The sequence below is a fragment of the Sarcophilus harrisii genome, chromosome 4 (assembly GCF_902635505.1).
Source record: "Sarcophilus harrisii chromosome 4, mSarHar1.11, whole genome shotgun sequence".
In the NCBI taxonomy this organism is placed as follows: Eukaryota; Metazoa; Chordata; class Mammalia; order Dasyuromorphia; family Dasyuridae; genus Sarcophilus; species Sarcophilus harrisii.
In genome coordinates this window covers 233,880,440-233,906,608 of record NC_045429.1, presented here as the reverse complement: position 1 = coordinate 233,906,608, position 26,169 = coordinate 233,880,440, and the positions used below count along the sequence as shown (strand labels likewise).

At 32.8% G+C, this 26,169-nt stretch overlaps 1 protein-coding gene and 1 pseudogene across 1 annotated transcript in view; one reads left to right on the top strand and one right to left on the bottom strand.

Annotated features, from left to right (window-relative positions):
* Positions 1-26,169, bottom strand: part of TMEM30A (transmembrane protein 30A) — a 42,921-nt gene that overhangs the window by 6,185 nt on the left and 10,567 nt on the right. The window contains exons 2-5 of the mRNA XM_003769213.4: positions 14,761-14,871; positions 4,005-4,112; positions 2,060-2,147; positions 54-191 (exon numbers count right to left, since the gene is read on the bottom strand). Coding sequence (XP_003769261.2) covers positions 54-191; positions 2,060-2,147; positions 4,005-4,112; positions 14,761-14,871 — 445 coding nt within the window. The remainder of the gene's footprint in view (positions 1-53; positions 192-2,059; positions 2,148-4,004; positions 4,113-14,760; positions 14,872-26,169) is intronic.
* Positions 20,864-24,363, top strand: LOC105750460 (annotated as a pseudogene).

Here is a 26,169-nt window from a genome sequence, read left to right as displayed (position 1 = left end):
TATGTAAAATTTATATCTTAAAATAACTTTTTTTTTTTTTTTTTTTGCCTTACCTTTAAAAACTTCAGATAGGTTACCTCCAGGTGGATTTCTGAATTTCACATTTTTATCTGTCCACCAAGCAATACCTTTCTTATGGAGAGGAACACGTATAAGTGAACTTTCATTCATCTGAAACAATTCTAATGTATCTAAAAATGAGATAAAAAAAAAAAAAGACTTTTTATTGCTCTTGGGGCTTCTTTCTCTCTATTCTCGTTTCTGCTTCATTCTGTTAGGTCAGATTCTCCCTAACAGTCACGAAGACAGTGATTTGCTGAACTCATTAAACTGATGAAAGAAAAGATATAGGAGCTCCTGAAGGAAATTCCTCTGGTTCCAAGCCATACATGTGGATTTTTACAAAGACAATACAAGTAGAAATAATAACAACTTGATATTTGTACTGCATTTTATTAAATAATAAAAATTTATAAATTAGTATAGACATGGTTGATGTAAAAATCTCTGGAATTAATTAGAACAAACATAAAAAATATATTAAATACAGAAATTCTGGACTCCACTGACATCCTAATGAAGTCTTTGAACTCAAAACATGTTTCAAAATTTTTAAAAATACCAAATTTTAGTTAAAAGTTAGTGAAAATAAAGATTTTTTCCTATCTATTTCACAGTTCAAGATTGTGATTTATTACGTACTTTGTTTTTAAACATGATATATTCTAAGAATGTTACCAAAAATTGTTTTCTGACCTCTGGTGTATCCGATAATTCCTTTTTGTTTTGTCTTCAATTAACCTTATCATGAAAGTACAAATAAACAATCCACAGTAGTAATTTACCAATAAGTTTTTTCTTATCCCCAAATCTAGCCTTAAAGAAAGTTTTTAAGAGATAGGTGGTATGGCATAGTAGAAAAAACATGTGGGATTTGAAGTTAGAAAGACTTCATCTTCGGCTTCTTAATATGGGCAGGTCAATGAAACTCCTTGAGCCAAGGATAACTCTCTAAGACTTCAAATTCTAGATTACATCGAGTTTTCAAAATCATAGGTCCTTAATAAAATTCTTTGACACAGCACAGCTGTCAATATTTACTTTTCTTAGTTATGCTTTTTGACAGTGTAGCTTGTTTCATACAATAATTTCTCTATTTCTGAATTAAGATATTTGTCATTTTTGAAAAATGACACAGAGAAAAGACATCAGTCTGGCAGAATACATTCTTTTCTGTCATTTTTCCAACCACTATGGCCTTAGATTATTTCAAGTTTTTCATACAACATCTAATACCACTATAAGCATCAGTATGGTATGTTCTGAGTATATTATGTAATAATTTTTATAATACATTAATTTCCCATAATTTCCAAGTATAATTCTACGAACTTCTTCATACAACTAGTTATCATGTAAAAAGGTAATTCAAGTATTTTTTAATACCCAAATAAAATGAAGATTAGCTCCAACTAACATCTAAGCACCCACTCGCCCCAAAATTTCACCCCCCAAAAATTTTCACTCTCCCCCATAAAAACCCAAATTCAATAATGGATTACCAAGTTAAATGTCACTTGTATTATCCATTGCTCCTCTAATTTAGTAGTATTAATGATTAGTATGTCATTTAATTATATCCAATATAGAACAGGTTAATAAAGCATGTTTTTCCTTTGCTAAATGCTGACCATTCTTTTTTCTTTCCTTTCCTATGTATGAAAAGATTTCCCAGCAGAATAGGGAAATATGTTACTGAACAAAGCACAAAATATTAAAGTTTTTACAATATTTTGATAACTAGAACAAGAGGGCAAACATTTATCAACTATGTATGTGTGTGTGTATGTGTATCTTGCCAATAGTGTTCAAAATTCTATAGATATCAATAAAGACATATATTACTGTCATTTTCTATTTAATAAAGCCTTAGAGAGATTTCTATACTTAAAATTGTCAGTTTATCAATTCTATTCATGTGTTACTGGAACATTAAATTTAACAGTATATATAAAATATCATATGATTTCAAAACAAATGGCAGTTTAAAAGTTCATACCATTAAACATACTGTTGGCAATAGCTCCACAAGGAGCAATTGGCTTATCTCCATCCTTGCGATAGGGTTCACACTCCTTACTGGGGTTCTGATTTTTATAAAGAGAAGCAAAGAAAAAATGTAAAGACAAACATTACTGACTAAACCATAGTCTAAATTCTCTAAATCTGCCTAGAAAATATTAATAGGTATTAATTAGTAAGTAGTTAACACTAGCATGTAAAAATTATCCTCAATTCTAATTTTAATGTACTAGTTAAGTATAAGTTTTTAAACATGTTTACCTTTAAGTATTCCCAGAAAACTTCCTTATTTTGATTTGGTACTATTATATAATAACTGAAACAATATGAAAAATGCACTAATATACACTAATTTTTCATTCATATCTTTTACTTCAATATTGTTTTTTATTCTGCCTATGCAACAACGAGAATTAAGAATTGACAACTATTTATATAAACAGAAGCATTGGAAATCTCAGCGTTACTTCTTATTACTAGTATAATTCTGAGCAAGTCACTTAGCTTCTCAGGGCTTCAGTTTCTTCATCTGTAAAAATGGTGGGACTGTTAAAGATGGTTTCTGCAAACCCTGTATCTGTGATCCTTTGTGTGACCACTCATCTCCCACTTTTGCTCTTAACTTACCAGACTTCTCCACCATATCCTGGTGGCTTTCTCACTCTGAAAGATTTTACAGCCCCTTCCTTCATTTTTCTTCAGTCTCCAAACTTCTTTCTTCCATCACTATCTTTGCTTTTCAGCTCTTTTATGTATCGTTTCCTCCCCACTGAATACAAACTCCTTGAGATCAGAGACTATTTTTTTTCCATGTATTGGTATTCTCAACACTTAGCACAGTGTCTGGTACATAGTAAACACTTAATAAAGGACTTGAAGCTAGGTCTTCCTGATTTCAAGACAAGCTCTTATGTACCACACCATGTTGTTTCTCACCATCACAATCAGAAATACATGTGATATGAAAAGACATCAATAAAGAATATTTTTTCCTTTTACACAAGAAATATCTGCTTACCACAAAGTGTCAAAAGGTAAACTCCCTTCTATTCCCTTTCAGAAGGATAAATCAATCTTCAAATGAAACCCATTATATATGACCCTAGTAACTTACTTTGTATCCTACAGTATCTTAAAACTTAGAGGACCTCTTTACTCTTACATCAAACTCAGAGATGCAAAGATCCCCTGGAGCATGCTGTGGGATGTTCTAAACTGAATCAGCACCCTGAATATACAGAAAAGATCCTAAATCAAATGCTCTTGGTTTTCTATAAATGAGAACCCAATAGAAGGCCAAAGAACACGATTTTGGGCAATAACAAATTTCCCAATTCAGATTTTTAAGTCAACTCATGGTCAATAAAAATTATCTCAAGATGCCTGGTATTTTGGATATTAATGAAACTGTCAACAATGTGCTTAATATAAAGGGCACAAAACATCATTAAAGCAAGTTAAGCAATGAGAAATATAGTCTCCTAATTTGTACTTGAGTTAAAAAAGCAAAGCACATGTACAAGTACAATTCTAATAAAAATTTTCAATATCACTGTACTTTTATTTATATAAATCTTTTAAAGTAGATGATAACACCCAAAATATAATCATTAAATCTAGCACAAGACTAACAATGAATTCTGGTTTACTCCAATTCCAAGTTTCAATATCATAGGGCAAAAAAATAAATAAATAAAAAGTTAAAGACTCCAAAGGCATACTAGCTTCAATTGGAAGATTCTTCCCTGGAAGAAAATATTAATCTGCACAAATTTTAGAAAATTTAATTAGAAAAACTTTTATATGCAACAAAACATTGTCCTTTAATTTCACATTAAATCTTCCCACAAATAATTTCTTTATTTGTAAAGTTGTAAGTAGTGATACCACTAGTGTCACTAGCTTTTTTTTTTTTTACTTACTTTTAAAGAGTCAGTGTCTCCATTTAGTTGACTATCATCTCGAGATTTCACATAGCGACGATGATTCTGATAAAAATTAGATAGTCCATAATACATAAAGACATATCCCTAGGGAAATTAGAGAGAAAAAACAAATTTTTATTTCAAAGACTGAAAATTTTGAAGCAAAATACATTTCAGTATGAATGATGCCTTATGTATAGTATGACTTTTTTGTACTTCAAGGATCCATGATTTTGCCATTGTGGTGGTCTTCATGAGTTGTTGTAGCTAAAAAATTCATCATCCTACAGCCAAACCTGGTGATGTCTCTCCAAACTCAGACTAGATTTAAAGCTGTTTCAGTGTAGGAAGACCTGGTAATAAGGCTTTCTTGTACCACTGGTATGGCTTTGAAAGGTTTGGATTACTTCTACATAATGAAGCACTAAGTTGTTAGCAAAAGATGAGTTTTAATAAGCATAATAAACCTTAATTCTCTTAAGTTCATTCAAAATCTGAGATAATTTATTTAGGTTCCTGGTTGAATTCAACTTTTGTTTAGCAATCTTTTTCCTTGAAGATACTTCAAAATTAACCAAGTTAACAAAACTGAAAGGAAATATTTGCAATGTTTTAAGGAAAACTGTTTTAAAGTAACCTTATACAGGTTAGATGGGCCATCAGTAAGCAACTGGTCTTTGTTTCATGGATTGAGTTGACATTTAAAAGGTCAATGGAAAGAAAATGGGCACAAGAAGGCTTCAGTTTATTTCCAGTGATGACATATGCAAAAAGTGACAGAAATTATATGATTGGGAAAAAAAGTGAGGTAGTCATATAATGAAAGAGATGACAAGATGGACAGCCTGAATACTACATTGGTACTCACGAAATGGTATAAGACCTAGAGAAAGGCCTCCAGCACATTGGATGGATCTTCTGTGGAGGATCTATGATAGAATATGGACAAGAAATACACAGGATGAGAAAGTGTGGATGGATTGCTATCAATACTGATGGAAGGAATACCCACACTGATGAGCTCACAGATCCACTGAGATATTAAGAAATCAATCACCTATTCATTAAATCACCCTTCCTGAGGAGTCCTAACAGGAAAAATTTTGTTATACTATTTTGTGTGGCTACCTGTAATTAAATTTAAAATCCTACAATTTGACAAATCTATGACTTTCTCAATGTGGGTAGTCCGTCCAGTGACACAGATTGCAATCCATTCATGCCTTACTATCCTGTGCATCTCTAGTCCATATCCTTCCAGAAATTCACCACAAGGGACCCACCCAACAAGTTAGGGAATACTGCTGTACTCATCTTGATTTTGCCTGGATATGGATAGAACATGTGACCTGTTTAACCTTGCTATATGACTAACCCATCTATCTTCTGACCACACTTTTTTTGGCAATATCCTTTATACCTAATCTGCACAGCTACTCATTTGTAATGTTTTGCAACCTGTTCATGACTACCATGCGACTACTGGTCTTTGAGTAACCTCTAATTTCACAATTTTTTGAAGACATACAACATAAGAAAAAAATTAGTATTAAAAAGGAAGGGCAGCTTTTGTTTCAGGAAGAAGTTTGGAGCCCTTAAAAAAACTGAACCATTTCTCAAAGACAAACTATTTTCCTCCTATGCAATTCTGGACCACAATCCTAGTTCATTTCTAAATCTGTGCAGACAAAAGGTATTTTAAAGTTGCTACTTTGTACCAGATACTATGCAAAGACAAAAATCAAACAGTCCCTACTCTGAAGGAACACACAGTCCAGATAAGGAAATATGTGAATATACAGGTATCTCCAAAATCTTAGTGTAGTTTTAAGTTGTCAAAGCTTAAAAGTTAAAGTATAAATGAAATTCATACCAAATAAAAATATAATTTTACATAATTTAATAATTTTAATCATTATTATTAATATACTAATTCCTTTTTTATTTCAGAGAAGTACATCTGTTTACTCTCTCCCTCCTCACGAGGAAAGTCCCTAATTTTTCCTCCAATTAGAAATTACTTAATTTTATATAATGGTTAATTGTTTTCCTTTTTTAATTAATTGGTCTTAATTCTTTAATTAATTGATTGTTTTTAGTACATAAAAATTTGTGTCTCCGTTTTCTGGATCCAGTGAAAAAGCTGAGGGACCTGGTCCCAAACTGTTATGTAATTGGCATGCATTGCTTAATAAATCAATGTGCTTGAACCTTTGTTCCCTCTATTATTTCATCTTTCACCAACCACAGGAGAAATGTGTAAGAAAACTACAAAGAAAAAAATGTTCCAAGTAGAACTTTGAATACTGAAGAATCAAAAAATGTTTAAAGTTTTATATGACAATCCAGTTTAGATTTGATCCCAAAGGTAAATAAGATCACTGGATTTTACTGAGTAGAGAGATGATACTATCAGAACTGTATTTTGGTGGTAGTAGGAGATGGATTGGAGACAGAAGGGAGGAAGAGAGGAGACCAATTAATCTATTACAGTTCAAGAAAGAGTTGATGAGGGCCAAACTTAGGATTAGTGTTTGTGCAAGCAAAGAGAAAGGGACATAAATGTCTGGAGTATTATGGAGAAAAATGGCTGAATATATGGGCTGAGTGAAAAAGCTGAACAAAAAAGAGAAATAGAGACAGAGAATTTTGGAAGATGAGTGTATTTGGAAAGGAAGATAAAAAATTCCTTTTTAGACACGTTTAGATGACCATGTTACATTCAGTTTGACAGATCCAAGCAACTGATAATATAGGATTAGTGCTCAGGAAACAGATCTAAGATAACTACTGGGTATTTTTTTTTTAAGGATGGAAGAGAAAGTCAGGGATGTCTGAAGGTACCAGGAACAAAAACAGGAGTTAGATCATGCATAAGAGAAAAGAGCATTATGCTGGAGAAAACAAAAGGAGGTGGATCAAAGGTATATAAATAGAAATTGACCTCTTTAGGTACTGAAGTAAGGAAAGAGATAATAGGAAATTATGTCAGATGGATATGAGATGATAAGAAAATTAGGAAGTTCATGATGAATTGATTTGATTTGCATGGTAAAGTTTCAAAGTTCTTATTTAAGGAAAGAGGATGTGGTTCTGTAGGGAGTTGCAAGAGAGAAATTTAGTATAGTCGCTGTGATGAGTTGAAGAGCATCAATTAGGGAGGAGCAAAAAGATTTTCTTGTTTTAGTGAGGACTCAGTTAACAAATCTGTGTTAGCTCCAGTAAGTAAAGTTGCTTCACTTTTTCCAACTCTTTTTATCTACTTTTGAGTAGCGGTGAAGGATTAATCCTGGTTTGGAGTCTGGCAAAGTGTGAACAGATAGGATAACAGAACAAGGGATTAACAAACCTTTTTCAGAAGACAGCATAGAATTAAAGTGATTCACAAAAAATTGACACTGGAAAGGGAAGAGAATACAAATAAAGTAGGGGTAATAGTCTAGGAAAAATACTCAGGAATGAAGGGATTAGAATTCAATGTGAGAATGAAGCACAGGTTTAAGAATTATAAAGCATAAGGAGAAATGGAATGAAGATCGTAAGATAAAATTCAATAGGGATAAGTATAAAGTCTTGTCCTTGGAATCAAAAAAATCAACTCCACCAAAAATCAATTATAGTTGGCAATTACTCTGAAAAGAATGTGTGGGTCTTGGTAGAGTGTGAATTCAATTTGAATCAGTGGTCTGATGTGACAGACAAAAAGGTAATGCAATCTTACTGGTTGTGAATGATCCAACCATTCTAGAGAACAATTTGAAACTATGCCCATAAAGCTATCAAACTGCATACATACCCAATCCAGTAGTGTTTCTATTGGGTGTGTATCCCAAAGAGATCACAAAAAAGGGAAAGGAACCTACATGTGCAAAAATGTTTGTAGCAGCCCTTTTTGTAGTGGCAAGGAACTGGAAACTGAGTGGATGTCCATCAGCTGAGGAATGGCTGAATAAGTTATGGTTTATGAACCTTATGGAGTGTTATTGTTCTATAACAAATGATAATAAGCAGGATGATTTCAGAAAAGCCCGGAAAAATTTGCATGAATTGATGCTAAGTGAAGTAAGTAAAACCAAGCAAGTGTTGTACACAACAACAAGATTATGTGATGACCAACTTGGATCTTTTCAACAGGAAGATGATTCAAGGCAATTCCAATAACATGCGATGGAAAGAGCCATCCACATCCAGAGACAGAACTATGGAAACTGAATGTGAATCAAAGCATAGTATTTTCACTTTCTGATGTTGTGGTTTGCTAATTTGTTTGTTTTTTCTTTCATCTGAGGTATGAGAATACAGTTTAAATGGCTAGGGATTTAGTGTCATTTAAAAGAAAAAAGTCAGGAGATGGAAAATATATAACCCAGATGGATAGTCCATCAAAATATGTATTATACTCTGAACAATAAGTAACTCTTTACCCATCTAATTCAATCTTAACTTGGAGGGTAATATCCAGTTGAGTATTACAGGGAGTGTTGGATTGTGAGCTGTTAATATGTTATTAATGTTAAAGGCATAGATAGCATGCTTACTAGATTTGCTATTATGTGTTCACCCTTCATTTCCAAAGAGGACCAATGCCATCATAAGGTGATGTCTTGACATAAGCAAGTGCTTATGAATTGGATTTAAGTGAGGTAGAACTGCATAAAGTCGTCAACCTTACACTTTCTTCCAGAGTCATCAAAGTCCAAAGGCAAAATAAAAGTTAACACAAGTGGTACTGACCAGGATGCTATGGATGACCACAGCATCTTCAACTCCATAGCACTTCTGTGGTCATTATGATAAATTGTTCTTTTCTGCCCATTCTACTATTCTTATGGTTGGGCTACACATCCACCTAACTCACCAATGATTTTAAGGCCTACTGGTTGTCATCAATCTGATTTAGCCATCTGCCAAGATTGTTTGACTGGGGTGTGGCCACTGTACATATAGTTTCTTGGAACCACAAATGAGAGTTGAATGGCAGACACCAAAAGTGGATAAGCAGCCCTACAAAAGGCTTGGCAAGCCCTCATACCAGCACCTAGAGAGGAGCTACTCCTTCCTGAATTCCTGACACACTTCTGTGAGAAATGGAAAACATACTAGATGAAAAAGTCAAGATCCAAAAAATAATAATTATAGGATGGGAAAAACCTAGTGTTTTTAGTAGATGGTAAACTCAAACAAAGTGAGCCAAATAATATGTTAATGCAAACCTGAGCTGCATTAAGAGAGGCAGAGCTTCCAAGAATAAGTGGGTAACAGTTATGCTGGAGTATTGTGTTCAATTCTGGATGCTATAATTTAAGGATTATTACATTGATAATGCTGGAAAGCATCTAAAGGAAGATAACCAAGAGTGGAAAGTGAAGGGTCTGGAATCTATGACTCGATAAATTCCAAGGGCTCTCAGATCATATACAAATGCTTCTCTGACATTTCAAGCCCTTTACAACCCTTACATCAACCATCTAATCACATTGTATATAAATTCCCCTTAATCTTTTGTAGTCCTCATAAATTGGCATCCTCTTTCTATTTTGACTCCCAGATAATTCTCCTTTCTTCCTCACTGGACTTCAGAACTTGGCTTGCAGCTCTTATTAGGATCAACATACATAATAATTCGTCTCACATACGCTAAATTCCCAGTTCTTCTATCTATTCAATTCCTACCCAACTTCAGCTATACATACAGTCACACCCTTTACCTTGCCATCACCTATAAGCTTTTTATTTCTACGTCCATGAACCCCCAAATTCCTTTATCTCATTATAATCTTTTTCTCAAATACTCTTTCCCTTTGCGTTAAAATTCCCAATACTGTTGGGAAGAGGGAGTGGTGTCCTCTGCATGACCTCTAATCCTTCCACCTCTCATTTCTTTCCCAGGCCATCAATCCCTGCTCTTATTGAATTTTCCTTCCTTTCCTGTCTCAATTTCTTGGTGAATCAGTTCAACTATACACCATTCTATATGCTCAAATATCCTTGCTTGCCTGCCCTATCATTGATCATGCTTTACTAGATGATGAGATTATTCTGATCATCTGATTATTTACAGGATGCTGAATAGAGCTTCTGAAAATTATGAAAACTGTGATGATTAAGTTTGCTATTCATAATCTCAACTGGCTCTCACTGTAGCATGGCAATTTTTTTATACCTCCCTAAATGATTTATTCTTCTACCCACCAAAAGGGCTTCACAAAGCCCTTTGTGCAAATTTGGTGCAAAATAAGTACTTAAATTTTTAAGTTCTTGTTGACCTATTATTCCTCATCCATAAGAATCCATGCCCCACCTTCATATCTTTATAAGAACTATCTCCCATGCCTAGAATACATTCCCTCCTCACCTATGCTTTAGAGTCCTTCTCTTCCATCAAAAAGCAGCTCTGATAGCAATCTTTACATGAAATTTTTACTGATTTTCCCACCTGCAAGTTTTCTACTTCCCAAACTATCTAGCATTAACTTTGTATACATTTGAATTTATATGTTTATATATATTTATATATGTAAATATATAAATATAAACATATATATATATATATATATATATATATATATATATATATACACTTGTTGCATCCCCTATTAGAATGTAAACTTCTTTAGAGGAGGAATTAATTCTTTGTATCCCCAATATCTATCACAGTACTTGGGGTCTGAATACAGTAAGTAAAGTTGTATCCTGTATTCTCTCTCCCTTAACTATGAAGATGTGTTTTGCTGTAGATTATATTCACAATTATATTTTCACTTATTCATCAAGCATGCTAGCAGTGCATATATAAATTACAATTATAAAAATATTGTAAAGATAGAAAAGTAGGAATAAAAGCCCTAAACTGTTTTCCAAGCTCTTGATATACCTATCTCCCCAACCTCTTTCAGACTCATTCCTTGACAACTAATCTCTCTAAATTTTCTCCATAATTGTTTCTCCTCTAGCACATATCTTTATTTAGTCTAGACCAGCTGATCTTCACAAATTTACTTCAGTGCCATTTTTATTTGTCTCAACAGCACACCAAGAATATGACACTGTAGTCCATGTGTGTTGGTTCCATTATCTTTGAAAGTTCAAAGAATTTGTAATAAAATTCTATATAGATCTTTTCCATTTTGACTTATTTACTATTGTTTTTCTACCTTCATCTTTTCCAACATGTTTTAACTATATTCCCTTACCTTGGCACTGGAATAATTGCTTAATTCTTTGTATCCCCAATATCTAGTCCAGTACTTAGGGTCAAAATACAATAAGTAAAGTGGTACCTTGTATTCTCTTTCCCTTACAGTGAATTCTTTAACTATGAAGATGTGTTTTGTTATAGATTATATTCACAAAAGTTTGTTTATTATATTCTCACTTATTCATCAAACATGCTAGCAATGCATGTGTAAATTACAATTTACACATTTGATTTGAGGATTTGAAGAATTCTCCAAATCCTTTCTCTACCTCATTCTCTACCAATGATAGTGGGATATGACCAACATCACAATTTGTAAATCCTCATCATACAACAAAAGCTCATCAAGTAAAGAATGGTCAAACAAGCTGTGTTTACATAAATGTAATAGAATATCGCTTTACCTTGGGAAATCAATATGAAGAATATAGAGAAGCACAGGAAGATTTATTTGAATTGATACAGAGTAAACTTAGCAGAACCAGGAAAACAATATACACAAAACTACAATGATGTGAATGTTGACAATATAAAATCAAATCTGAATGTTGTATAATTATAATGATAAAGCTTGGTTTCGAAGATGAGAACATGTACTAACTTCCTTTTTCTTTCTTTTTTTTTCTGCCAGAAATTGGAGGATATGTATATGTATATGTATATGTATATGTATTATAGTCATATAATATTGCACATATAATCAATCACACTTGGTTGATGAATTTATTAGTTCTGCTTCCACTGCTTCCCCCCCTTCCTTTTTATTCTTTATTCAAAAAGATAACTTGCTGTCTAAGAGAAGGGAAGGAATATATTTAGGAATAAAGGTGGCATAAAAAAAAGAGATCAACAAAAAAGTGATCATCAGGAGCACTGCGTAGATGACTAAATGTTCTATCAAATGTTGTACCTCAATATACAATAAATCAACTCTATCAATTCCTTTAACTGCCTCTCCCAAGAAAACCTGTAAACCATTTCATCTACCTCTAACTTTCTTTTATTTTCTGGGTTCATCTTTACAAAGAATGTCAAGATCAGTATAATTCAGTTCCTCAAACAGTATATCTATTCTGTTCTCAATGGATAAAAATTTCACATTTAACATACCATACCAACTATTAAAGTTAAGATTTACAGATGCTCTACAATAATGGTACTAAACTCAAAATAGAAACAGGTGCCATTAATTAATACTTAAGGATCCTCACGGGTTACATAATGAATTAGAGAACTACATACTAACATTACTTATGTTTTATTGTATTTTAATTTATTTTGTTAAACATTGATCAATTATGCTTTAATATGATTCATGCTCCATTTGGAAGTGTTTTGGGCCACATTTGGTCCATAAGCCATGTCTGAAATCTTTGTTCTATAAGATATACGACTCTTAGTACCCATTACCCCTTCATCCATCATTTTACCACTATTGTTACACAAATGAAAGGGAGCTATATAAGAGAAAAGACCATTTTGCATTTTTGTTTCATAATTTTCTATGGCTAAAAAATATTGTAAGTGGTTAGTTATTGATACACAGATTTTTTTATACTTATCTAGGCCCTTTCTCAAAAAGCAAATACAACCAGTCCCTAGAAGTATATTCAAAGTCTTCTCAGTATGACAGAACCAGCTATGCTTTACCAGCAGACTTTGATGACCCAGGGTCACCATTAATATAATGATGAGGGACTGCAATTAAACTTTTAAACTGTTATCTTAAAACTATATATTGGAGAGTTCCTGTTTTTTTCCAATTTCAACTAGGCATTCTCCCCAACTGGTCCAAACAGAAAAGTTTTACTTTATTCTTCAATAATCTTTCATTCTTCAGAACCTTAGAACTTTTTAAAGAAAATTTCAGCATCAATCTGATTAGCAATCCTCCCCACATCCATATGAATATTAGACAAATTCTAAGTATACAAAGTTACACTACAACAATGAGCAAAATAAAACAGTATTTTAAGTTTAAAGTAAAATGATTTTTAAAATCAATTATTTAAATTATTATTGAAACATTCTTCATAATCTCTTTTAAAAAACAGATATTTACAAAAATACTGAACCTCTTTCTGTTTTCTAGTTTCTACTAGATTATCTAAATTCTTATGTTCCATAAAAAAGGGAATTCAGGCTGAATATATGAGATTTTATTATTCTAACATTTTCCTATATTTTAAAATGATGTTTAATTTTCTACTTAAATTATTCAAACCTTGGCTTTCTGGAGAAAAAAAAAATTGAACTCTTGCAATTTATACAATGAAAGTTTATAACAAATATTCATGAAGGTATGATATAATAAAATATATATAATGATGAAACTATAAAAGGTAATTCAATTGTTAAATCAGCACTGTAAATTTAATTCAGTAAAATAAAAAATTAAGCACTTTCCAATAAATATGGAGATAAAATAACTTATTCACATTATTTTGGTGACCTGACAGTACTGTAGCCTCATTCACAAGTTGTATTTGGTCTTGTGATGGAATACAATACTCACAAGGGTGAATTTGTGAATGATCACTTTTGCAGAAGAGAAGTTCTAAAATAAGGGTTTTTGAATGAGAAACAATATGCAACTGGAGTTTCAAAATTTATTCAATCTTTCATCTAAAGGTTAATGTAAAAGTCTACTATTTTAAAAATAACATTTTGCAAGATAAGATGAGTTTACATGTTATCAGTGCTGATAAACAGTAAAAGCTTTAAATTCTTGCCATCTTTAGAGGTTGATACTTTTCAAGTGTTTCCTGAGATGTTTCTGTTTAACCATACCTCATTTTGGTGCAATAATATCAATAGCCACAAGGTGGCAGATGGCTTAGAATTCTAAAGGGCAGAAAAATGACTTTCTTAAGTAAAGAGAATCAAAAAGACAACTTCAGAAAACACATGTAAAATGTTAAAGTATGGATATAACTTAATCTATTGGGAAATAATCAAATGAGTAAAGTGACAAATGGCTAAGGAGACTGAACTTGTAATATTAGCTCTCCAATCCCATAGAAAGTTCTAAACTTTTGCAATCAGGTGCAAAGAAGATGGTTTTTATGTTAGCCCTAATACCAGAAGAAATGGATATGAAGTGGAAAGGCAAAGAGAGAAGAAAATTAAAAAAAAAAAAAAAGGGAGTGGGGGTGGGGGGGGCAAGTACTTATAAAAGCAGATGAGACCAATACAGTTTAAGTGTTTCTCTTTTTATGCTTGTAGCCAACAAAAAAAGTAATATAAAGACAAACATGTTTTATAAAATAAAATTTGCTTTTATCAGAATGGCATGTCATAAGTACAAAAATTATGAATAGAGCTCAAGTAGAAATTATTGTTATGTAATTTTAAGTACAACAGGTTTTATTAAAATGTACAAAGAGCTAAGTAAAAAAGTAAAATATATAATCTACATATATTTTTGGTTTCCTAAAAAAATTAAAATGGGTTATTATTTTTTCCCCACAGGGAGGAAAATTACTTAAATATGAAATTATTTTCATGTCTTATTTAAACAGCATTTCTCTACTCAAAATCTTCTGAAATACAGACCTCAAATGGCTGTTCCAATGTGAAGTTTATTTCACAAATGCAAGGTTTTGTGTCATTCCAGAACAAACACTTATTGCAGGGATCTTTTTCATCTGTTCCAGTATAATCAATCTGAAAAAAAAAAATTGATAATCACTATTCTATAAAGAAAAGCTGCTAAAATATTGAAATAGCTTATTACAAAGACAGAAAATTAACCCACAACAGGTAACTTAAAGCAGAGATTATTTTTAAGATCATCATTTGTAGGTAGTAATGGAAAAAGAAAAGTAACCAAAAAAAAAAAAATTAAATTGAAAAAAATTAAACCTAAAAACATTCTATGCATACTTCTTTTGTTAAACACATTTACCTTTGTATACACCTCCATCATTTTCCAACTTTCTAATGAAACCATTTAAGAATAAGATTCACAAATTTATAAGTACATATTGAAAAAACAAGGTGTTGGTTAAGATGTCTAAACTGAATTTTAAAAAAGATTACATAGTGGTAATAAATAAGTTACTACTTATACAATATTAATGCTTTTTTGTATCCTGCACAAGTTACATCTTTTACAATTATACTTCCCCTTTTTCACCCTTCCCTCTCCCTCTCTCATATATATATATATATATATACTCTATAAATTTGCCAAACCAGATATTATTTTTGAAGCACATAAAAACCCCATCAGTCTTCTAGTCAAAAAGTTCTAGTGCTTCCTATTGCTTCTGTGATAAAATACAAGTTTCTCTGTCTGGATTTCAAAGCCTTTTATGTTCAGTCTATCTTTTTGGACTTATTATATATTAATCTCCTTCATGTACTCTATTCTCTAAGCCAACTAAACTATCTGCTCTTTGCACCAATGCTCCATTTCTCATGTCTGTGCCTTTGCATGTCTTTCAGTCCTAAAATGTGCTCTCTTAAAAATCCTCCTTTTACTATTCCTAGCTTCCTTTACAGCTCAAATCTTACCTCTTACATGAGTTCTTTCCCAGTACGCTAACTAGTCATACAATATCAATAGAAGAAATGACAATGTGAATAATGATTCTACATAAAAATTTAACTAATATAAATTCAACAACCATAATAAAAGAGCTTAAAAAGCATATTAATCTACAGTTAACTTCCTTGGTAAGGGAAGATATATAGCAATCAAGGACAACATTAGCTTAGAATACAAATTCAATTGTAAAATTTGAGGGAGAAAGTTGATAGAGAAGTATAATTAGTATGACTTCATATAACCAAGTGCAAGGGATAACATGGCAGAAAGCTTATGTGATCAATGGTATTCTGGTATTGTTAGGAAAAAGCAAAAAAAGCCCTTAACACACTGGGGGTAGGTCTAGTCATGAACATATGAGAGGTGGCATAAATGGTTTGTAATCTTCATTATGAAGAGGAAAAAACATGGATAAGCTCTGGGATCTATTTGAGTATTTTAGTACTTTATATTCCTTTAATCACTGCTTGCACATAGGTCTTCATTATAATATGATACAAGAGTACTCACATCCACCAACAACTTTTCCATCTTTTTGATACAAAAAAATACTGCTATAAATATTTTTATGTACATAAGGTTCTTTTCTGCTTTCTTTGGGAGATGGATCCAATAGTAGAATCACTGAATCAAAAGCTAAGCATAATTTAGTGATTTTCAGGTAAAATTCTAGAAGAATTTTCAAAGTTCACAAACAATTACGGATTTTTCAAAGATTGTAATGTTCCAAAATTTGTAATCATATAGCATCACCAGTAAAATGTTCATATTTTTAAAAAATGGATTTTCTGCTACAGAACTTAAAGCAGTTAAAAGTACTGCTTGATTTCTCAAATAAAATCCAGCCTATTTTCTTCCCATTTTTAGTCTTGAACTCAACTCACTATCTTCATTGTGAAATACCAGTCCTGGTTATAATATATATAAATGTACTAATACAATCAAATGTTCTTCCAAATATACATCAAAAGTCAAGGCATTAAACTATATGATAAACTAAACTAAAATATATGATGGGTGATATGGACCTTTTAAAATTAAGGTCTTCTCCAAGTCTCAGTTTGTCTGGGTCCATACTCCTCCAATGACTAGGGGAGAGCTAAGGTAAAAGATCCCCAATTTAAGATATGAATCTGAGAGAAGATTCTTTTGAGTTTCTGGCCAAAACAGAAAAGAACTGCTATTTACACTCATTGTAAAACAGGTCAGAAAAAGGTTTTACTTTTTTTTTTTTTTTTTTTTTTTTTTTTTTAAGGCTCCCAGAGTATGTTCATAATTAATCAATGATTTGAAAGCCAAACTTCTGGAGAAACAGACCTTTGGCAAGAGGATTGGTCTTAAAAGGAAGTATAATAGGGAAGCTTAAAAAGAATATAATGGTTTTTCATGGTTTCATATATATAATGGCTATTATGTTTCTTGCTTTGTCAATGGGTGGGGGAAGGGATAGAGTGAGAATTTCAAATAGTAAATAGAAAAAAAAAAAAAAAAACCAAAGAATATAATGATTTGAAGGAGGTCAGGGAAAAAGATTGCAGTGGTCTAGACCAGAAGTGTTAGACATAGGGCCCACTCCCAGAGTTGGGGACCCAGATTAAAATGTTACTGGGAAATATTTAACAAAATACTAAAACAATAAAATATAAGATAATATTACACTTTAAAGCTAAATTATAATGAGGTAACCCCCAGGCAAAAAGGGTTTTAACACACTGGCCTAGACCTCATGTCCCACGTGCCAATCTAGGGGAAATGGGTCCAAATGCCAGTATCACAAATAAAGGCAGCATCAACTATTACCCTCTTGATATTGAATGTAGCTCAGAAACAACCAGAATATAAAGCATAGGTTCAGGCCAGAAGCCTTCCCAGTAAGATCAGGAGTCAAACAAGGATGCCCATTATCACTAACATTATTGAATATTGTACTAGAAATCTTAACAATAGCAATAAGAAAAATAAATGGAAGGAATCTCAATGGGCAATAAAGCAATTAAAGTATCTTTTTTTACATACAATTTCCAAGTAAATCACTTGGAAAATTTTGAAAATTCAACTAAAAAGTTAGTTGAAACAATCATTTTAACAATGTAGCAGAATATAAAAATAAATCGCCAGCATTTATTTAACCAACAAAGCCCTGCAAGAAGAAACAGTAAGAGATACTTTATTTAAAATAACTGTAGACAATATAAAATACCTGGAAGTATACCTGCCAAGATAAACCCAGGAACCAAATAAACATAATTATACAAATAAAGTCAGATTTAAATAATTCAAGAAATATTTATTCTTCATGAGTAGGCTAAGCCAATATAATAAAAATGGCAATCTACTTAAATTAATCCACTTTTTCAGTGCCATCCCAATTAAATTATTTTTTTTTAATTTATTGAGCTAGAAAAAATAACAAAATTCACCTAGAAGAACAAAAGATCAAGAATATTAAAGGTATTAATGAAAAAATATAAACAAAGGAAGTCTAATCAATATATAAATTTTAAGCTGTGTAATAAGACAGCAATTACAATGGCTAAGAAACAGAAAAGTAGATCAGTGAAATAGAGTTGACATATAACACACAGTGAGGCAGCTAGGTAACTCAGTAGTCAGAATGCCAGGGTTGAAGTCAGGAAGATTGATCTTCTGGGGTTCAAATCTGGCCTTAGACACTTACTAGATATATGATCCTGAGCAAATCACTTAACCCTGTTTTGCCTCAGTTTCCTCATATGAAAAATGTTCTGGAGAAGGAAATTCTATATCTTTGCCAAGGATACACCAAATGGAGTCAGAGCAAAACAACAAAATGTTAATTATTGCAACTTAATTACCAATAGACTTACTTAACTTAGAGTCTTCAATTACAAAATGAGAGGAATGAAAGGAATGATTTTTAAAATTGCTTCCAGTTATAATATCCTATATATATATCCTGATAATATCCTGACACATAAAGAATACTGGTGAATCAAGTTCTGGGTCTTTCAGAAGTAAAGAACAGTACAAGTTTTGTACAGCAGTGTTCTTTCACTGGCTGAACCAATATAATTAATTTAGAAGCTTCATAAGTCTGAAGAATTATATGGTAACATGAAGAAAAAATGTGATAGGTACAAATATATCTGCATAAAAAAGTGCAGAATATTTAAACTGCATTTAGACAAAATCAAAAGCCGGGTAAACAATGTTTGCTGAACTGAAAATAATTCATACTGTACTGTTTTGAACTAACTGAAAATAGCAGATTTAAAAATAACAGGACCTAATATGAAATGAATTAAATGTTATAATCATCAATCAAAAAATTTATTTAGCACCTTCACTTCTTAGTCACAATTCAGGTGGTAGATGTGACTCCTGCGCTTTAAAGAGAGAGAGAGAGAGAGAGAGAGAGAGAGAGAGAGAGAGAGAGAGAGAGTGAGTGAGAGAGTGAGAGTGTAAGTGAGTTTGGTGAGACAGGACAAAGTAATACAAGGGAGTAGAATGCCAAATGGCTAGTAGAAACTCTAAGTGGTAACTAAAGAAGCTCAGAAAATAGACTACAGGAACTAAAGTTTCAGAGGGGACAGGATCTGTGCTGTATCTTCAAAGATACATTTAAGTGGAGAAAAAAAGATAAACAGGAGAGGCAACATATTTATCATGATATAGTGGAAATAAAACTGACTTTGAGAGGACCAGATTTGGTTCAGTAGCTGAACCGTGGTATCTCCATAACTTAATTCTTATAGCTTAATTTTCCTGTTCTCAAAAATGCTTAATGGAGTTATAAGAATCAAATGTGATAGTGTATATCAAGTATTTTTTAAATTACCAAGTACTGCTTAAATGTTAGGAGGTACTGGTACGAACAAAGACAAATCACGTAATTACCAGTGCCCTAGACAACTGTCTTAAGGCTAAAATAAGGCTAAATAGTCACTGACTAACTTGCACCAGTGGAGATTCCACACATATGCCCTGACTCCCACTAACCCCACCCCCCCCAAAAAAAATTCAAAGGCAGAAGAACTGGACTGCTTAGGTGTTTGGTTTTCATTTTGACTGAAGGAAAAGGAAGGGAAAGGGGAAAAGAGGTGGTAGACTAATAAAATTCATCTAGAAAAGTTGGGAGTCAGACTATACAAGTCTTTGGCTACCAAGTAAAAAGTTAAGACTTTATCCTAGAGCAATTGAGAGACAGGGAATGCTTCTGAACATGTGAAAGTTATTTATGCATATGCTACCCAAATACCATTATTATCATACTAACTTATCCTTTAAAAATACTTTACATTTTTTAAAGTGCTTTTACATTATCTCCTTTGATTCTCATAGCATTCCTGGAGGAAAGACAAGTTGTTATTATTTCTATTTTTAAAAGCTACTTTGATATTATTTGATAATCTTTCTAAAGGATTTGTACATAGTTTAGGACCAGAAGAGGCCAAAACTCCTAATTCAGTATTGTTCCCAATGTACTATATCTTGACTATTCTTATTATGGGTCAAAGTTCTTTAGTAGTGGGATCTGCTCTCTGATACCAGTGTGACCCTAAGCAAATTATATCACTTTTCTGGGCCCCAGTATCCTCAACTGTAAAGTGAAAAGGTTAGACTGGATGATCTATAATGCCCCTTCCTAGTTGTAAATCTTTGAGTCTATGATTAGAGAAAAAGCAATATGACAATAGACTAAGAGCTAGCCTAAGAATTAATAAGAACTAGATTCAGGTCCCCACTTTGACATACAAGGGCAAGTCTTGTCATTTAAACTCCGAGGTTCCAGGCAACTAAGTTATAGAGAAGGTACCAACTTGCTACAAGTTTCCTTATAGGAAAAGGCTTCTACATCAATAAACTCAGAGATTTTATTATTTAAATAAGATTTGGTTCTCCACTCCAGCCCACAAATAGGAGCTAAACATTACCCTAAGTAATCTTCACTATGGTCCTATTCAGACTCTTCATTCTAGCCTGAAGAGGCTACAGCAAAACAATATTTTAGGCTTGGGAAAATGAAGGCAAAAGATTATTCAAAGAACCTTTTCACATTCTACTAGAGAAATACAACTTGTACATAGACAAGATACATACAAAGTAAAAACAACTAAGATAGGGGTCATGGGTGGGTTTGATTCAAGAAAAGCCTCTGGTAGGAAAAAAACACACCTGAACTGTATATTAAAGAAAGTAAGAGATTCTAAGGGGTGGAGTTTATTGAAAAGACTGCTGAAATAGCTGCCAGTGCAAAGATATAAAGGTGTTAAATGTAATCTGTATGGAAAATCGGCAGCATACAAGTTTAACTAGAATGAGAGGAATGATATAATATCAAATAAGTCAGGAAAAACATGTGGGATCTAGATTGGGAAAGGTTATAAATATTAGGCTGAAGAGTTTTTCTATTTTATCCTAGAAACAAGAAGCCATTCTAGATTTTGAAGTCAGGAAATTACATAGTTAATCAGTAAATAAGTATTTATTAAGTACTTACTATATACCTGGTATTGCAACAAAATCTATGCTTTAAGAGTACTAATTTGGCAGTGTGAAGCATAGATTGGAGAGGAAGAAGATTTAAAGCAAAGACTCTGATACTATAATTTTCTCTGTGAGGAATAGATATAGAAGATATGTGTATGTGGCTTGAGAAAAGAGGACTGATGAAAACAATGGTGTGGAATTAGTAGCAACAAGACTTGGTAGATTATTGAATATGATGGTTGAGTGGAAGGAAATAATTCAAAGAAATTTTTGGGAAAGAGGTTTGGGAGAAAATAAATAGAATAATAAAATAATAATAATAGAATAATAAATTCCATTTTTCAATCAATCAGTAAAGATTTATTAAGCTCTTAGTATGGGACATGCAGCGCTAAATGCTGGAATATAAAAAAGTGTCAAAAGATATATTAAAATTGTACGAATTAAAAATTTTACAAGATATTCTTGTAGAAATAATTGTGAAAATATGTATAGAAGAAGTGCACGTTTAACATATATTGGATTACTTGCCATCTGGGGAGGGGGTGGGGGAAGAGGGGAAAAATTTGGAACACAAGGTTTTGCAAGAGTCAGTGTTGAAAAATTATTTATGTATATGTTTTGAAAATAAAAAGCTTAAATTGAAAAAAAAAAAAAAGATATCCATGTAGAGATGGCAAGCAAATGTTAACACTGGATAGAATTCAGGAGAAAGATATATGGCAGTCACCTGCACAGACTAAGCCTATAGAAGCTGATAAGATCATCAAAAGCAGAGCTGTGGTGGGAAGTTCATATTGAATGGGCAGGAGAAGGTAATATTAGCTCAGAAGTTTGACACTTTAAAAATTCGAGAGACATAATTTCTGGGTAATTTAATCACATTATTAATAATGCCAGCATGTTTTTTAATAAAAGGATGGATATCTGGCCATCTCTTTCTCAGACCAAAGAAATCATGGAGATAAGCTCATAGCTTATAAGTCCTTGAAAGAGTGATGTTCCCAAAGGTGGCAAAACTCTAATTGGTTAACAATTAATGAGAGAATGAATATTACAATGAGAGTCTTGGAGTGACATTATGTCAAAGAGAGACTATCCCTATTTCCAGATCACCCCCAGCCTCAAAGAATTTATCCCCACCCAAACCTGAATAAAGCACAAAGTCCAGATCATGAAGAAGTTGAATCATTCCTGTATTATAAAGGCTTGTGATATTCCTGAGATGACTTTCTTGATTAATGATGTCCCTCTTCTAGCCATGGAGTACTGGTCAGGGGGTGATCTTTGGAAGTTACAAATCAGAAAACTGCTGTGGAATAAAAAGTCAAATCCTTTCTCTGCTTAATGATACTGGATCCAGATTCAATAATTACATGAAAATCAAATTTATTCACAGAGATCTAAAACTTGAAAATATAGTTCTTTAGGATGTTTGTGGGAAGTTAATTCATAAGATAAAATATAGTATATACTAAGATCTTGATCAGAGATGTCTGCAAATCTCTTGTGGGAACTGCAATATCTGGCCCCAAAGCTCTTTGAGAACAAGCTATTTACTGCTACTACTGATTGGAGCTTTGAGACAACAATGTTTGAATACAGAGTGAAATAAAGACCTGTCCTACATCATACTTGGCATAAGATTAAAAACAATGATCCCAAGCACATATTTCTATTTAAAGAGATGACTGGAGAAGCTGGATTTAGTAGCCATTTTTCTCAATTAAGTAAGTCTCTCTAGTTTCATAGTAGAGCCCATGGAGTAATAGTTTCAGTTGATGATGCCTTTGAGATCCTTAGCAGAGAGGATGAAGTCTGGATCTCATGCTTAAACAGCCAAGATGCTTTGTGTTGATGGACCACATACTGAACTTGAAGATAGTACATATGTCAAATATGAATGTTACAAGGATAATTTCCTTCCTGTTACTGCCTGAGGAGAATCTTCATTCACTAAAATCTCGATTTGAGCATGAACGTGGAATAAATACAGCTTCTCAAAACTGTTCTTAGAGATGAGAATTTCTCTGTACCCTCCTCCCTGGTAGCTTGTCTCTCAGTGTGTTTAAATAGAGTATGAAGCTGTGATAGTTACATGGAATATTGTTTGATAAAAGTGAGATCATCTATGAAAACCCCTTTGCTTTCAGAAGTTTATTTGAATGTGTAAATAATACTGTAAAAGGACAGCAAAATCCAATTCACAGTCATGCAGCTGCATAGAATGTGGACTGAAGCTATGAATTATGTGTCTGGATTCAAGGATGGATACAGCAGGCTCTTTCAGGGGCAGAGAGCAGCAATATTGAGTCTTCTTTGCTGTAATGCTAACTTAACAAAAATTAAGAACACCATAATCTCAGCATCTCAAAAACTGAAAGCAAAATTACAGTTTTTTCATCAGAGCATTCAGTTTGACCTGACTAGATAACAGTGATTACATGACTAATGCGATATCCTCAGGAAAAAAATGCCTGGAAAGCAATGGAAGAAAAAGCCATCTAGAATGTACAAGCTGGTGATATTGAATACTTGGGTGAGCAAATCATATCCCTGCAAACAAAAATTGTGGAGCTGCAGAGGAGCCCTTCTATAAGGTATCAGGAAGATGTACTGGAATCTCTGAAAATGAAAGCCATTGATCCCTCCAGGCATTTGAAGCCCAAGTCTTCAGATCACTTCTACATTGACAGCTCCCAGATGATAAAGATCAATGTGCTGACCACAGAGAACCAGAACTGCATAGTCAAGGAGTCTTTTGGTCACCTTGGCAAGTAATTGGGCTGTAAGCAAGCCTCTGGTCCTCAAGATTGAAATGGCTCTCAATAGCATCAAAGAAGCTGACAATACAATCATGTTTTTGGCAGAAGGAAATTGGGCACCAGTTAAAAATTGCTTGTACTTAAAGAGTTCCGCTCAGTTGTCTTATTGGAACCACTCTAGAAAGTACTATCACTAATTCAATTCCTATAAGTCTATCCTCAACTTGAACCACCCCCAGACCCTGTTCTCTGTCATATGCACTAAGTGCATAGGATGGAGAAACTTTTATACAAATAATAGAGGAAAATCTGAATTACCTTAGCTTTTGGAATACTATTATTCATGAGGTAACAGAAAAACAGGAGTCTTGACTGAAGTTGGCTGATGTAGTGATGACCCCTGATTGACCCAAAACCCATGATGAAAGATGTTGTTCGTTCTCATATATCCTATACTAAAATCTGCCCTAGATTTATCTGTATAGGTACTTGGTTTTCATTCATCTTAACCTGTTAAATGATAGGAAGGTCATTGGATTTTTATAAAATGTAGAATATACTATTTAGCAAATATTGCTACTTGGGAAGTACTGTGAGCCATCCTTTTGATGTAAAATTCTGTTATTTTATATTTTTCGCTTCTTTTTGCCATCTCCTTTAAGTATTTTTATGTTAGAAAAATACAGGTAAACTGATGACAAACAAAAGGGGGGATAGGATCAAGAACCTTCCAACAGCTTTCATAAACTGACCTTCCCTTTGAGAATGGGATCTTTGGGGCCCTGGGTGCCACTTCTAGATGATGTAGCTCCAGCTCATGAGGGATTTGACTGGAGTGAATGCATTCCATGGGAATGAAGTCATAGTTCTTTTTACATTGGTCTTTTACTGTTTTAATTTTTCCTGACTTCAGATATTTTCCAGAAACTTGAGGCAGTCATGCTGGCAAAGAGTTACAGATATTGTTCACATATATATACTGACATTAAGTGAGCTAGGCATGGGTTTGTTCTTATTCCTCTGACAATACCTTTGGTACCTGCGAGAATTGGCAAATTTTCCAAAGAGTGTGACTGGTAGTGTAAATATATTGTATTCACTGACATGATTATGTTTAAATGTACATTAATCATGTTATATTCTGCTGAAATTCAGAGATCAGCTTTTTCAGGTCCTACAAATAGTGCTGGGTAAACAACAATATTTTCAGATGTTTTATTAGGTTTTACTGTATGAATTACATACAATATTTCAGAATTTAGAAAGTATGGTTGCACAAGCAACAGATGTTTTTCTGTTACATGTGAACTAAATCATGTTTTGTGTATTAAATGATTTTTAGTCTAAAAAAGAGATGAGGAAAAAATATACATACAACTAAAACAAATCTAAGCAGAACTATTTAAATTATTAACCCTGGAAAGAGTTTGTCAGCCTACTCTTTTATAGCTCTATTCACTATACCTATAACTTAACAAACCAAAATTTTCTTTCCTGGCCATCATTCTCCTACACATCTTGTATCCCTCTGTCAGACTATAAGCTCTCTAATGATAGGGGACTATCTTTGCTTTATTTTTGTAACCCCAGCTTACACAGTGAATATTTAATGAAAAAAAAAAACTTACTTCTCCATTTCTGTTATTAGTACCATTACTCTCAGTCACTCATACTTAATTTCTGATTCCTCTCCCTTACTCCCACAAGTCAAACCAAACCAGTCACCAAGTTTTATCAACTCTTCTTTTTTAACCTCAATGGCATACACACCCTTCTTTTCCATTTTCCACAGGCACTACCCTAAATCAAGATTTTATCAATGTATGGTACCCTATTCAATAGTCTCTAATGTTACCTCTGTAATTTACATTACAATGTAATTGCACATTTCAGTCAAATTCACCTTCCAAAAATATTGCTAGGAAATTCACTCTAGCTCAAAAAACAAGTCAAAAACAACAACAAAAAAAAAAAAAAAAAAAAAAACCCTTTTCCTCCACCCCCACCCTGCCCCCAGCCATTTAAGCATTTTCCACTCATAACTTCTTTTCACTCAAGAAATTTTAACATGACGCCAGGTATATAGCTATTTAAATAAAATAGGTATACAAATCAAACATTTATTGATGATAAATCATAATTTCATAACCCCTACATTCAGTTATGAAACCTCAATAT